The sequence below is a fragment of the Phyllostomus discolor genome, chromosome 2, assembly GCF_004126475.2.
Source record: "Phyllostomus discolor isolate MPI-MPIP mPhyDis1 chromosome 2, mPhyDis1.pri.v3, whole genome shotgun sequence".
Lineage (NCBI taxonomy): Eukaryota > Metazoa > Chordata > Mammalia > Chiroptera > Phyllostomidae > Phyllostomus > Phyllostomus discolor.
In genome coordinates this window covers 48,555,482-48,572,120 of record NC_040904.2, presented here as the reverse complement: position 1 = coordinate 48,572,120, position 16,639 = coordinate 48,555,482, and the positions used below count along the sequence as shown (strand labels likewise).

The window sequence follows — 16,639 nt, the reverse complement described above, 5'->3', positions numbered from 1 at the left end:
TCCAGGCATCACTCAACTAGTCTTCTTTATGATTTTTTTAAACCTCAGTAAAACGCCATTCCTCACTTTCTGTAACTATGATACATTCTGCATGTTGCTATGTGTTTTGATGTAACCACAACAAAGTCTTGGGAATAAAAAGGCTTTTGGTAAAATCAAAATACTATTTGTTTCTAAAGTCAGGGAGAAGGCTTAAGTTGGTCTGCTACTTTGTAAAACCAGACCACAAAAAGACAGTGGTTTCACAGAAGCTTAAACATGTGCTACTGAAACGGGTTGAAGCCAAAAAGACTATAGCACCAGGATCATAAAATCCATCTCTGATTGATTGCCTAATATGTGTAAAGGTCTATGTTGGAGGAGAAATAGGGATGCCTTCAAAACTTTACACTCAATCAGGGGAGAAAATAGTCCTTTTTAATATAAGTCAAGTTATGCATCCAGTAGAATGACCAGCTTAACATCTGTTCCAATCTCTAGGGAGCCTTTGATATTGCAGAAGTGAGAAAACTGTTATAATTCTCAGATACTTTTGTAGCTAGATTCTGGATGTGATTAAGTTCTAACCTAGTCCAGTCTTCTACCTATAAGTGCACAATCTTAGCCAGGTTTCTTAGCCTCTTTATACTTTGCTTTTCTTTGTTTCAATAGAATTTGTGACATTAATGTATTCTTGAGAGGTATCTGTGGGTTCATTGATATCCTGAATGCAAAGCCCTTAGCATACTGTCCAATACCTTTAACACTCAAAAAATGACCACAATTACTATTAAGAGGAAAAAATGGAAAGTGCTTCCCATGTCCTGCTTCAGAATAAATAAGGAGGAAGAAGGCAGAATGTGTCACATTCATTTTGCTCTTGCAGATCTAGCAGAAACAATATGGCTTTGGAGCCAGTAGGTGTAGTGGATGCTCCTGATCATTAGATTGTAGCTTAGGTGTGGTATGATCCTGGTACCTGCTGATAGGATGGCCACTTCCTGATTGCTTAGCTTCCTGTACATGGGAGAGATAACTAAGACTTTGGTGAGCCAATTTTGTGGTGTTGTTCAGAGAATCACTTCTGGAGTCACAGCCTAAAACTTGTGCTTCCAGCCTTTTTAACAACATTGTGAGTACTTAATTCCATGTGTTAAACATGGTGTGTTTAAAATAATGAAATGGCTTGTACTATGTGAAACCAAACCCAGCCGGTATAGACAGAATGGAACAAGTGGCATCATGTGTCTGCCACTAGCAAGCTATAGTGGCTTTGTGAGCTGTGTGTGTCACTGGTTCTTGTCATTGCTTCAGATCTATTTTCTGATAATATGAAAAGTTGTCTTAAAGCAGGACATAGAAATTGAATTCAATTTATTTTGCCCACTAGGAGAAATTTCCTTCACCACTGTTTCTCAGGACAACCGTGGAGTAGGTGTCACAGCTGTCCCCTTTCAGATGAGGCAGCATATCAAACAGAACCACTTGAAGATCAAGTTCAAAATTGTTTCCTCAGTCCACTGACTGTAGAGAATTGCCCATACAACCACAGGTATGGGCACCTTAGGCTGCATTTATCCTCAGTACTTGGAGACTGATGGTCAAGTGCCATCAGTCTATGTATCTAGTAGGATTCAGTAGCAATCAAAAAGAAATAAATGTTATCTAAGAGAATGGAATATCTTTGCTTAAAATTCTAAGGTCTATTTAGTGATTCATCTACAGCAGCTGGCCAAAGGTTCCATGCAGGATCTCCATCTGTCACAGACACTTTATGCACCATTGGATCTGCTGTGTGTACAGCCCAAGTGATAAAGCAGTTTGCACAACAGCCTGAACCTGCTCCAGATTCTTCTTCTCTGTGCCTCACTCAAAACTAGCAACCTTTTGGATTACTTGGACAATGGGTTCAAATAGCAGACCCCAGTAAGGTATATGCTGCCTCTAAAATCTAAAGAACCCCATTCGGCATTGTGGCTTTTTCTTAGTAATAGGAGAGCAGAAAATTTCCAACTGCCTTAGAAAGTGTATCTTGACATGTCTCAGGCCACTTGACATGTTTCATACCCTAAAAAAGTCTCTAAACCCGCAGAAATTGTGGGTGGGAGAATATTTCTATGCATGTGTCACACAATTGTTAGAGTACTTTCTACTTCCTGTTCACCTGGTTAAATCAACATGATATCATCAGTGAAATAAACCAGTGGAGCACAGCGGTAATCAAGTTCCGTGTTGTCCAGAATATGACATAGGTTTGAAAGTTTGATATAACTCCAAGTGTGTTTGTTGCTGATCCTGACAGATGAAAGTAAACTGTCTCTGATTACCTTTAATAATAGGTAAAAATAATTTTAAAAACTTACCACATCAATAACTGCATACCAGGAATCAGGAAATGTATTCTTTTGCTCAAGCAACAAACAAACAAATAAACACATCTGGACCAGAAGTTGCAGTTGGAATCAATCAACATCTGATTAAACATGCAATAATTTACTTTCATTCTGTATTATTTCTAGACTTACAACCAAATTCAGCTTCTTACAGTAACTAAGAAAGTGTGATTCATGAGAAGATGTAATATACTCCAAAATAATTGTGAGGTTTTTGCCATTTATATCAATAAAATACTAGAGAATATATATGGGAACTGACCCCAAGGATATTTAGTTCAACGTGAAACAATCATATGTTGGACTAGACAAAATTTATTGATGACAGTACACTAGGCTAAGATTCTAGATTCATTGTATTTAAGCCACTAAGAATGTCTCTAAAAGTTTGCTTGACTAAAAGGTGGTCCCCAAAATATGCACAATGAACAAATATAAAGCGCCAGAGAAAGGTATCTGTGAACTTAGGGAGACCAAGATGCTAAAGTGTTTTTATTACTTAAAACCTTCCCATCTACCTTCTGACTATGACTCCTAAGAACTTCCAGAGACACTGCCTTCACCAAGGCCATGAAAGATGCATTTGTGAGAAGAATCCTAACATCTTTCAACAGAACAGATTTATTGTGGTTCTCTGTAGGCCATCAGCTTGGGCAATCTGGATGCAACAGAGACAATGGTATCCTAGAGTGGCAGTTTCTGACTCAAGTCAGGCTTCAGCTCACTTATGCTTAGAAAAAGCAAGTAAAATCTGAGCAGGTTGTCCATCAGTCTTTTGCTCTAGGGACAAAACAACCAAGTAACCAATACTGAAGATCTCTGTGAGTCAGGCCATTCTGATTGCTGCTTTGGCTCAACTACCCATTTTGGAAGCCATGCCCACAGTGTTCTCTAGACTAAAGACAAAAAAATAAAATAAAAATAATGTTGGGTGTCAGACACTATGGAAGAGTAAGTTTGACACTGACTCAGGAAAAAATATTAAGCAAACACTAACAAAAAAAAAATTAACAAATAAATTTAAAAATCCAAAAAGAAAAGCAATAATTGCTAGGTGCTAATATAAATTTACTACAAGTAATCCAAACTAAAGTGTTCTGATTTGTTCTTTAAGTGGGATTACTAAATTAGAAAAAAGGTGATATGTACATGTATGAATGATCCATGGACATGGACGATGATGTGGGGATTGACTGTGGGAGCAGGGGGTGAGATGGAAGGAGGAGGGCAAAGGGGGAAAACTGGGATAACTGTAATAGAATAAACAAGAATTTAAAAGAAGAGAGCTTTTAGAATCTAGGTAAGCTAATGCAGCAACATGTTTCTAATATTTTTATATTAATTCATACCAAATGTTTTAATTTTATGTATCTATTGATTTAATTTTTATTAATTGCTTACATATTTATTGATGTGATTCTCTGACTCTTAGAATGAAGGACAGAATTGCTGAAAGCATGGTATGTAATTCATTTCCATAATAGTCTTTATGTTTTTACTGTTTCCCACTTAGCTATATTAATGTTTTTCAAAAATGTAGTAATAAATGCAAAATAAGAAAACAAAAAGTGGTATCTTATATATAGCATGAAGTTAACCATAAGCTTCATGTGAACAAATAATATGATAAAGAAAACCTGGATTTCATTAACAATATATTGGCAAATGAAGAACAACTACACTCTAACTTGTACTAGACAACCTATATATGAACTTCCATGCCAGTATTGAATGAAATATTTTACAAGAAATATTCACTGGACAAAGGCTACCTCAAACAAGTTCAGTAAGGGTGTTCTGGGTAATCCTTCACATGAAGAATGGCTGTGGTAACTGGGGTTTTCATGTCAATAAATAAATAAATAAATCAAACCACTTTGTTGGCAGAGCACTGGTTAGCTGCCTTTATTTAAAGTACAACCATATGAAATAGGAAATTTATCCTGGATAATCTCAAAGGAAGATCTCAGATCAAATGTAGATTAATTTCCAGGGAGGACTATCTGGATGCAATATTCAGAAAAATCTTCCCTTTGCTGTAGATGTTTGGCAGTAGAAATAGCTACTGTAAGAAGCAGGGGAGCCTTTGACTTTTGGATGTTTTTGCAGAAGCTGAGTCTACATTAGCTGTTTGGTGGAGCACATTTCTGCAATAGGTAGGAGGCTAAACTAGATGATTTTTAAGATCTCTTCTAATCTTAGTTTAGATGAATCCACGAAGACTGAGCAGAGAAGGTGAAAGGAAGGAAGAGGGATTTCTGAGACGCATGCAGTAAGACATTGTGGACAGGACAAGAGCAAGAAGATGGTTCAGAGAGCTTGATCTCAATATGTGTTCCAGCTGTAGTGTAGCATCAGGATATCTCATGCATATCTGGACACACAGGAGTTCATTAAACTTGGCCTGTTATGTTCTCTCTTCAAACTGACGCAGCAGCTATGATACACTGATTTAGATGACTTGCGTCTCCCTGGGGATAGAGGTAAATGGAAAGAGCAGTGGACCAGTAATAGGAAAATGGAGGTTTTAGAATCTAATTCCAGTATTGCCAGAGATTCACCACCTGCTTTTTCAGCAGTTTCTTGCAAATTCACTATAAAGGAGATCTGTGAGATGTGAAGAACTTTTTATAACTGAGTATAAAATCACTCAACAGGCACAAGATCTAGACTCAGGAGTAACATCACGTCTTTGCCTCTCATATTTCACAATGGTTGCAGCTCTGACATGAATTACAAGTCACATTTTTTTTGTCTGGGGTTTTGAGGCTAAATGGGTTTAGCAAAGGATATCGTAATTTCTCTTTGTGGCCACAGAATTGTCCCAAGGGATTGCTACAGTCAAGTGGAATAAGATAAGTATTGACAGAGTCACTGTTACTCCCAAGGCCACAAAGGGAGCACTTCCTTAGCCTCTGAGGAACTGGAATCTCCAAAAAAAATCAGGAGACCTGGCCCCCTAACTGCCTTCAGAGCAAGGAGCACGTTGAGGGAGGTGCAGACCAAAGGTGAATTTACACATCAGTGACTAAAGTTTCCTGCCTCTAAGCATAAGAAGTCACTCATGAGCAGCGTCCCTAAACCACAGCTACAGGATGTGGGCACAAGCCCTTGTATAATTGTTGGCTAAGAGCCAATAAGCATTCATCCCCGTGCAAATACTGGGGCTTTTTTGTTGTTGTTAACCTTTGAAAACCACAGGTATTAGCCTCTCTCTTTCTTCCCCTTGGCACCAATCATCTTCTTTTCTCCAACTTGGTCTCTTGTGTGTAAAGAATTTCTGAGGAGCTTTTAAACCTAAATTTAATACTTTTGCCCTCCCCTCTCTTGCCCCACAAAATGCCAGGCAGAGGTTAAGCCTCCTTACAAAATATCTGCTGGCTATGCTGGCTTCCGCAGCTCTGTTTGGGCTTTTTGATTAGAGAGGAAATCAGAGAGCTCTAGCAGTGACCTTAACCTTCAAGAAAATACAGGCAATTTCTGGAAATTCCCTCTAAACAACAGTGACCTATTTTTTTTCTCATTTTAGAATTAACCCAGCAACTATGATACACTGATTTACATGACATGACTTTCCATGGGAATGAAGGTAAATGGGAAGAGTAGTAGACCAGAAATAGGAAATTGGAAGCTTTAGAATTTAATCCCAATGTTGCCAAAAATTTACCATCCATTTTTTGAGCAATTTCCTTCTAGTCTCTAGGCCTTTGTGAAATGAAAGCTTTGGATTAGATGGTTCCTATCTCTGTAAATTGGATTCCTTAGTGATAATTCGGCAAAGGTACAATGAGAATGGGCCTCAATGTATTGTAAAAGATGCCAAACTTCTAAGTTGTCCTTTCTTTTCTGCTTTTGAGGCTAGTCAAATACTAGGCCTCCAAAGAGAACTGGCATTTGGCCTCTCACTGAGGCCAAATTATTGCTGAGACCAAATCATTATTATTCACTGAGAGGTCAGGCATGGTGATTCTTGCCCACACAGTGTATTGTAAGTGGTAGAGAATCAATCAACCCTCACTCTGTACCCAAACGCCCTACATCCTGAGATGGAAACCCAAGCTGAATCTACTTAAGCATAAGAATGTTTTCAAATAAAAGAGATGGCAGATGAGCATTACAGGACTAAGTAAACAGAAGGAGAACTTTCTAATCATCAGAGCTTCCCAAGATGTATTAGAAGACAGTGGGTTATCTATCAGTAGAGATGTTTAAGCCATTTCTGAAAGGAGACTTCCTGGGATTTTCTGCTGGGAATTCCTGAATGGCATAAAAATCAGATAAAGAAGATGGCAGTTCTATTTTTTGGACATTTCTAACTGTAAGAGGTTTATTCTTATCTTGAATTACCATCCAAATTTCTGTATACTCTCATCCTCTGATCATAATCCTACTTTGTATACCCCATATATTATTTTAAGATATATCCCACAGGAGAGTCTTTGTGAAATGTGAACACAGTTCTGGTGTCATCTCTGCATTTTCCACATTAAATAGCTTTGGTGCAATTAAATGCTTGTTCTATATCATTATAGGCTGGACCTCAAGACTCAGGGACATCTACCTCCTCTCATCTTTTCTGATTTGATTCCATTGATGATACTACAATGTATCATTTAGACAGTCATTTGAAAACAGTCCAGTTTAAGTTACAAAGAGGACAAATGTGCAGAGAGAAGTCAATTGTCAGGCTGGTCCTTAAATGGTAACTAAAAAGAAAGGGCTGGACATTTCAGAGGCTGCTGCCAACAAATGCTACTATCTTGAGGCAAATGGGGATTTTCAGGCAACAGTGCTATAATGATTTGCCAATTATGTCTACTTTAGAACCATTGCCAAAATAATCCAACGACTTTTCATTCCACTACTGTTGACAGGGCAGCTAAAAATTTCAACATTTCCTTTTACAGTCTGAATAGAAGCTCTCTGCCTTGGGGACTGTAACAATATTTGCCATCATGGCGGGGAAAGTGGATGCTGGGAAGGGGAAAGAGAGGGAGGGAAATACTAATGGAAGTAAACAAAGACAAAATGGAATGAGGTTTATTCAAGACTTGGGTTTTGAATGCCTACATCAAATTGATGTTTATGATTGTATCAGAGAACAAATCTTAGGAATTGAGTAAGTTTTTCAACGGTAGAACTTCAAAAAATAGATGCCACATAAGCAAAAACAATTACCTGAACATTTTTATTTGAATGCCTACCAAGGTGTCCCAGTTGAGTCTTGGGACAGGCCAACGGTTTGTTATAATAATGTTTATGGTGTTCAACATTTAAAACTGATTTTTAAAATAAATTAAAAATAAGATAAAATTGAAAAATTAAAAAAATACAAGAAACTTGAAAAGTTGAGAAAAGGTGAGATAATCTCCCAGATTGTTCAAAATTAGACATAAGGAGAGACAAAGAGTAAATTAAAAAAAAAAAGAGCAATGGAAAACAGAATGAGTTAGGACATACCTCAAAACCCTTTGGAAGCCACAGACACTCTACAGGGAGCCCCTCTGGTGGCATTCCCACTTCTCCCTCAATCATTGTGGCCCTACTTCTATCTGTTTAACATGTTGGGCATCCACTAGAAAGAAAGGGCCTGCTATTTTTCTGTGTGTGTTTGAAGAAAAAACTGCAAACAGAAATGAGCCATTAAAATTCTTGAGCAGGGAGTGATATGATCAAATTGTGCTTTAGGAATCTGACAACGAAGAGTAGAATGGATCAGAAGAGGGCCAGCCTTGGAATGAAGATCCCAATTAAAAGGCTATGACCTTTAAGAAAAAAGACATGCTAGAGTCATCCTCCAAGTTGATCTAATAATATACTTGTGAGAATGGAAAGGGGGAGGAGAATATGAACAATTTTGAAAGAAGAATGAACAGTTTGACATCTGGGCATTAGGGTATAAATGCTAAGCCACATACAGATATGGTACTGCTATGGTCTGGGTGTTTGTGTCCACCTGAAATTTCATAGGTTGAAATTCTAAAGCCCAATGTTGAGTCCGAAGGCAGTGATTAGGTCATGAGAGCAGAGCCCTCATGGATGAGGTTAATGCCCTTATAAAAGAAGCACAAGAGAACATTTTATCATGTGAGGATATAATAAGAAGTCTGTAACCTCAGAAGAATGCCCTTACCTGACCATGCTGGCACCCTGATCTCAGAGTTGCAGCCTCCAGAACTGTGATAAATACATTTCAGTTGTATATAAGCTGCCCAATTTGTGGTATTTTGTTACAGCAGCCCAAATAGACTAATACAAATTCTATATGGAATGGACTTGGCATGGAATTTAACTGGAACCATAAAAATGACACAGAAAAATCCAGGAATTTGAAGATGCTAAATGTGAGAAGCCATTTGAACACTGATATAGATAATCAGCAGACACAAATGCAAAATTAAATCTTGAAGAAATGTCAGGGATGCATATATGGATTTGAAAGTCATTCTTATAAGAAGGGTAGCTAAAATAATAGACAGCTAGGCCCCAATGAGACAGGAAATCAGGATCAGAGGGCCAACGACTAAGACCTAAAAAATGACTAAGTTTAGAGGACAGAGTAACAAGAACCCAGAGTCCACCTTGAGTTTATAATCAGGTACCCATTTGATAACATTATCTAATGGGCTTAGGAGAATTTATTTTCTTGTTTTGGGAAATTTGATTATCACTATATAAGGTCTAAAGTATACATTCATCAATCTAATCAAGCTTTTAGATTTCCTAAAGTACTGAGTATTCAAAATAATGTAATACTATTTTAAAAAGTTAATTGTTTCAGTCCAAAATGACAGTGGGCCAAACTAGAATCTTCAATTATGATATGTGTATGGATGATGTACTTATACATCAAAGAGTCTCAAAAACCAATACTCCCACGGGCAAGAGAATAGCCAAGTTTGTTGCGGTTTCCAATGAATGACATCAGTCCCATGTAGGTCTCAATCAAAATGGGTTCATTTAACACCATTGGTCCCTTTGCTCTTCCAGATCCACTTGAATTCTTGAGGGCATTCTGGATAGCTGGCACAAGCTTAGACATGAACCCAGACAACTGAAGAGGAAAAGAGGGCACAGAGTTAGTGAATACAGATTAGGTCCAGTTGAACCTCCTCCCCAACCAGTCCTTACAAAAGTTGACCACTCTTGGGAGCTTCAATTATTTTTACTTCTTAAATAAGAATCATATCTCAGAATTATTAACATTGCTTCTATTAGTCTTTTAATAAATTAATCCATTAATAAATTGCATACATAAAGACATCTACTTTGTTTTGTTTATTTTTTATTACTGATACTTTGTCCAACGTTAAGAAATCAGATAAATATTTACTGACAGTCTATTGTGAATCAGACATGTTGCCCTCAAAGAAGTGACACTATAATAATCTAAGAAATGAACTTCTAATTATTATACAAAGTTCACAAAAATAAATAGTAAAAAGAAGCACAAGATGCTAAGGGAAAACAAAAGAGGGAGAAATGATACCTGGTTAGAGAATCAGGAATAACAAAATGTGACTCAAGACAATCCTTTAAGGGCTAATAGGGTTTCAATGACTGAAATAAGGTTAGTGAGGGCCCACTTGACAGCTGCTCTTCTTTCCAACCCAGCATCCTTCCCACTATTTGATATTCTTCTACTAATAAGAGTATTTCAATTTTCGTTTGAAGAACTACCCTCTGCCATTTAGTCCAAGAAGTTTAAGTGGTGCTGACTTTAGCAAATGACACTCATCTAATCATTCAGAGATATCCATTCCTCTGGTTACAGAGATTGGTTCAGGCATCTCTACACAATCATCATGATTGAGAAATTGATAAAATTCAAGCCTGATAGCATTCATGGCCATTTTTGCCACACATAGTGAGAATCTAACTAAGAATGAATACAACAAAGGTAAAAGAACTAAGACATTGAGAAAGATCAGTTCTTAATAAAGGCATTTGAATTGATCTATTCAAAGGTATTTGAATAGATCAGCCTACCATAACCTTTTAGTTAAATGAGTGAAAAATAAAATTCCTTCTTTGGTCAAGACTAGTCCAACTGGATTAAAAGAAGGATAATTCAGGGAGGATTTCAAACAAAGATATAAATAAGGAAATAAATTCAGAAATCTTTTATTTTTGTATTTTCAATAAGTTATTTAATATTCATTACCTTGTTCCAATATAAACCTGTCAGGTCTGTAAAAGAAGATATCATTTCCATGCTAGCAACTAATTCCCATATAGGTAAATGACTTATGCAAAGACACTCCACTTTCTTTATGAGTAAAAAAAAAAATAAAAACAAAAACAAAAGCAAAAAAACCTTTTGGAATAGTGCCTACTCACCCTGAGATCCAAATCTGTATCCTGGGCAATTGGATCACTAGTCTAAAAAAAAATTCTTAGAGTATATTCCAATATCATTTCAAATAATTAAACATGCTACATAAATTATTCTTCCCATTTCTCCATCAGGTTTCCTTTGCTGTATGTTTTCATACAGCAAAGGAAACCATTATTTTGCTTCAAAGAAGCAAAATACGAGTGATGATTCAATATAGAAGGAGAAGCCTACAGTCTTTCATCATGATCTAATTTTCTTTTTTAGTTGTATTTTGCCATTACTATTTATCCCCTTACAATCTCTTCCACCTCCACCCACCCCTCTGCCCACACCCATAATCACCATGCTGTTCATGTCCATGAGTCCTTTCTCTTTTTTACTTTTTCCCTTGACCTGTCCTGATTCCTCCCCACAGAGCTGTCAGTCTGCTGTCTATTTATGAATTTGTTTCTACTTTGCTTGTTATTTCAGTTCAATAGATTCCACATACGAGTAAATCTTATGGTATTTGTCTTTCTCTGACTGGCTTATTTCACTTAGCATAATATTCTCCAGGTCCATCCATACTTTCACAAAGGGTAAAATTTTTCCTCCTTTTTGTGGCTGAGTAGTATTCCATTGTGGAAATGTACCTTAGTTGTTCTATCCACTCGTCTACTGATGGACACATCGGCTGTTTCCAAATCTTGGCTATTGTAAATAATGCTTCAATGAACATAGGGGTGCTTATATTCCTTCAAATTAGTGTTTTGTATTTCTTCAGACAAATTCCCAGAAATGAAAATATTGCATCATAAGGTAGCTCCATTTCTTAAATTTTTTGAGGTAACCCCATATGCTTTCCACAGTAGCTGCACCAATCTGTATTCCCACCAACAGTACAAAAATGTTTCCCTTTTTTCACATCCTTGCCAACTTTTGTTTGTTGATTTATTGATGATAGTCATTCTGACCAGCGTGAGGTGGTATCTCATTGTGGTTTTAATTTGGAATTCCCTGATGATTAGTAACATTGAGCATCTTTTCATATGTCTATCGGCCATGTATATGTCCTCTTTGGAGAAGTGTCTATTCAAGTCCTTTGCTCATTTTTTTCATTGAATTGTTTGTTTGTGTTGGTGTTGAGTTTTCTAAGTTCTTTATAAATTTGGATATTAATCCCTTATCATATGCATTGATGAATATGTTCTCCCTAAAACAATCCCACTCACAATTGCTTCAAAAACTATACAATACATAGGAATAAACCTAACTGAAGATGTGAAAGACCTATATTCAGAAAATTATACGGCACTGAAGAAACTGAAGAAGATACACACAAGTGGTAGCACATACCATGCTCATGGATCATTAAAATGCTCATGCTACCCAAAGCAATCTATAGATTCAGTATAATTCCTATCAAAACACCAATGATATATTTCACAGAACTAGAAAAAATATTTCAAAAATTTATATGGAAGCACAGAAGGCCCTGCATAGCAACAGTGATCTTGAGAAAGAACAAAGTTAGAGGAATCATGCTATCTAATATCAAACTATACTGTAAGTCCACAGTAATCAAAACAGCATGGTACTGGAATAAAAATAGACACATCGATCAATGGAACAGAATAGAAAGACTAGAAATAAACCCACACCTTTATAGTCAATTAATATTTGACAGAGGAAACAAGTACATACAATGGGTAAGAGTTGTTTATTCAATAAATGTGTTGGGAAAATTGGACAGATATGTGCAGAAAAATGAAACTAAACCACCTTCTTATGCCACACACAAGAATAAACTCAAAATGGATTAAAGACTTAAATGTTAGACCCCAAATCATAAAAATCCTAGAAGAAAACATAGACAGTAAAATCTTGGGCCTTGCTCATAGCAATATTTTTTTTCTGATATATCTCCTCAGGCAAGGGAAATGAAAGAAAAAGAAAAAAATAAACAAATGGGACTACATCAAACCAAAATGTTTTCATACAGCAAAGGAAACCATTAACAAAATCTAATTTTCTATGTAGGTTTTATCCTGGATTTTTAATTTTATATCCAATTGCCCTTACGTAAACCACTTCTCCATTACGTAAACCACTTCTCCATAAACCACTTAGGCTTAGTTTTCTTATTAGAAAGGGGGAAAATGCTCTAGAATTTAGAATGCATCTATTATTACTAGCCAACCTTACACATGAGTGAGAAAAGAAAGGAAGAAAAAAACATGCAAATGATACTTCTAATTTGTCAACTGTGTGACACTGAAATTTCACTTCCCCTTTCAGAGCCTTAGTTCTTTTGAAAAGAACCATTACAATCTGTTTTTAAGATAATATCAGAAGAAAAAAATAAGTTACTGATCATAAGATGACATAGAGTTTGCTAGAGTACTTCAATATCAGTGGGTTTTTCAGAATAAACTAAGGTATTTGTCCTGCTACTTTTTTTAAAGTAATATTTCTTTAACTGGATAATATAAAAACATTAGTTTAAAAAATAAGGGAAAAGGGCTTACTTTACTGAGGTTAAAGAACCTAACAGACAAGCAGGGTTTTGCTTGTTCTCCATGACTTTCATGTATAGTGGCAAAGACAGATAGAATGTACATCTTATTACAGTCCCAGCAGCCTCTTTGAGACCTCAGAAAGCATCTAAATATCAGTGTTACTTAATGAAACAAACTATAGTCACATAACCTGGAGATTCTGGAAGTAAGAACATGTTCCTTTCAGCAAACTCAGTGTTTTAGTTCATTGGGTGTGAAAATCAGAGAAAAGTGTTCTTTTTTCAACTTCCAAAAGAGGAAAAGCAAAAAGAAAAGAGTAAGTTAATACCAACTTACACCATACACAAAAATAAATTCAAGGTGGATGAAGGACTTAAATATAAGTCATGACACCATAAAAGTCCCAGAGGAGAACATAGGTAGGAAAATCTCAGACATTCCATGCAAAATATTTTCACCAATATGTCCCCTAGAAGGAGGGACATAAAGGAAAGAATAAACAAGTGGAACTTCATCAAATTAAAAAGCTTCTGCACAGCTAAAGAAAACATCAGCAAAATGAAAAGGAAACCAATCATGTGGGAAAATATATTTGCAAATGATACCTTGGACAAGGGTTTGATCTGCAAAATATATAAAGAATTCACATGACTCCACAGCAGGAAGACAAATGACTCAATTAATGGGCAAATGACCTGAATAGACACTTCTCCAAGGAGGACATACAGAGGGCCCAGAGACATATGAAAGGATGCTCAGAATCACTAGCCATCAGAGAGATGCAAATTAAAATCACAATGAGATATTACTTCACACTGGTCAGAATGGCCATCATAACCAAATTAACAAACAAGTGCTGGTGAGGTTCTGGAGAAAAGGGAACCCTAGTACACTCTTGGTGGAAATGCAGACAGGTGCAACTACTGTGGAAAACATTATAGAATTTCATCAGAAAACTATAAACAGGACTGCCTTTTGACCCAGCAGTTCCACTGCTTGGAGTATACCCTAAGAATCCTGAAACACCAATTCTAAAGAACCTATGCACCTCAATGTTCATAGCAGCACAATTTACAATAGTCAAGTGTGGAAGCAACCTAGGTGCCCATCAGTAAATGAGTGGATCAAAAAACCATGGTACATTTATAAAATGGAATACTACACAGCAGAAAAAAAGGAGCTCCTACCCTTCATGACAGCGTGGATGGATCTGGAGAGCATTATGCTAAGTGAAATAAGCCAGGTGGTGAAAGACAAATACCATATGATCTCACCTATAAGCAGAACCTGATTGACAAAACAAATAAGCAAGCAAAATATAACCAGAGACATTGAAATAAGGAACAGACTGATGGTAGCCAGAGGGAAGAAGGGAGGGGGATAATAAGGGAAAGAAGGGGAAGGGTTGTCAAAGAACGTGTATGAAGGACCCATGGACAAAGCCAAAGAGGGTAGGATTGAGGATAGGAAGTCAGGGTGAGTGCGGCAGGTGGGAGGAGACAGGGGAAAATGGAGACAACTACACTTGAAAAAAAATAAAAAATAAAATAAAATGAAATCAAATGCAAAACAATGTAAGTTAGTAACATGGCCATTTCATCACTATATTTTAAAATCACTAAATTTAAAAGTCAGAAGTAATCTTAGAGTCATCTATTTGAACCACTCCTCTGTTGTTTTAGTTTCCTTACTATATCCCCAGAAGAAGGTATATCCCTCTCCATGGATATATCCAATAAAATGGAACTCACTGCTTTGTAAGCATATCCATTTCATCATAGTGTACAGTGGGAAAATGCTTGTGATTAGATACATAGGTCCAGGTGTATTTTCTTGCACTATCAGTAACTGATGATTAGACTTTGGAAAACTCATTTAATCTCACTGAACCTTAGTTTACACATCTGAAAAGGAGAAAATATAATAAAATTATAATGTTACTAATATCAACCTCATCATACTGTTGTATGAATTTAAGTGAATTATTCAAAACTATTTTATTGCTGGGGGGAGGGAGTATAACAGGAATAAATGGTAATGGAAAAATATAATAAAATTGCCCTGGCTGGCATAGCTCAGTGGATTGAGCACGGGCTGCAGACCAAAGTGTCGCAGGTTCGATTCCCAGTCAGGGTACATGCCTGGGTTGCAGGCCATGACCCCCAGCAACCGCACATTGATGTTTCTCTCTCTCTATCTCCCTCCCTCCCTTCCCTCTCTGAAAATAAATAAATAAATCTAAATATATATATATATATATATGTAATAGAATTAAACCTAAAATATTTTGTAAAGCATATCCTTTATAGATATGAATATTATCACTATTTATAGGTGGGAAAGGTTTTAGTTTTCTTAATCCTATTTCCTTCGATTTCATACTTTGTGAATTTCCTTATATGTATCATAAACTTCAGAAAGCACTTTTTAACATTATAGTATTCACTTTTTTAAAGTAATAAAAAGTTAGTTCCCTGTATGCAAAAGGATATATTAAATTATACTCATAAACCATGATTTCAAAAAACATGGTTGAGTATCAACATATTTCCCCCAAGATGTTTATCAGTTATACAAAGGTAAGTACTAATTTTACAGAAAAAAAATCCAGCACACACCACCTTAAGTAAGTGATCAAGTTTAACAACACTTGTAATGAGACACGCCAGCATCACAAGCCTGCGACATGATGCTGTGGAAGGATACAACATCCTTTCTTCAGGATCTGTGCCAAAACACACACATATCTCAATCTAACTACAAGAAAACATCGGATTCAAATTGAGAGACATTACAAAATAACTGACCAGTATTTATCAAAAGAGCTAAGAGGATGAAAACAAAGGAAGAATAAGAAACTGTCACAACTTAGAGGACAATAAAGACACAAAAACAACATGTAATAAAGGATTCCGGACTGGATTCTGGAATAAACAGAGCACATTAGGAAAAAAAAAAAACAGTGAAATTTGAATAAGATCTATAGTTAATATTATTTGCCAATGTTTAATTTCCAGGTTTTGATAACTATACTATAGTTATGTAAGTTGTTAGAAGAGTTTGAATGATAGATTCATGGAAACTCTACTATATTTGCAGTTTTTCTGTAAGTCTAAAATTAACTTGAATTAAAAAGCTTTGAAAATATTTCTCTCCCAAAATGTTTGTGGTTTTCCATTATTCAAGAAGGACATTTTAAAAGAAATACAGGTGCAAGAAAACATTATTACTTTGTTTCTCTTATCTCTATATTTTTAATATAAACCTATATCAAAATTATACAAGTATCAGTAAATTTCCATTTAATATTTATTTTCTGACATGAATTATGCAAGGCATTGTGTGAATTCATTGAATAATTTTCTATCCATAGCAGTTAAACATTTTTTTCATTTTAATTTGTATTTTTCCTCTAAAAATTTCCTCTGAAT

The 16,639-nt window shown here is 36.0% G+C and overlaps 1 protein-coding gene across 2 annotated transcripts in view; it reads right to left on the bottom strand.

Moving 5' to 3' along the window:
- Positions 1 to 4,489: 4,489 nt before the first annotated feature.
- The window catches only part of TPRG1 (tumor protein p63 regulated 1), a 138,419-nt gene continuing 126,269 nt past the window's right edge, over positions 4,490 to 16,639 (bottom strand). For both annotated transcript variants that reach the window (XM_036017839.1, XM_028505057.2), the window contains one exon: positions 4,490 to 9,426. In XM_036017839.1, coding sequence (XP_035873732.1) covers positions 9,232 to 9,426 — 195 coding nt within the window. In that variant the 3' untranslated portion in view covers positions 4,490 to 9,231. The remainder of the gene's footprint in view (positions 9,427 to 16,639) is intronic.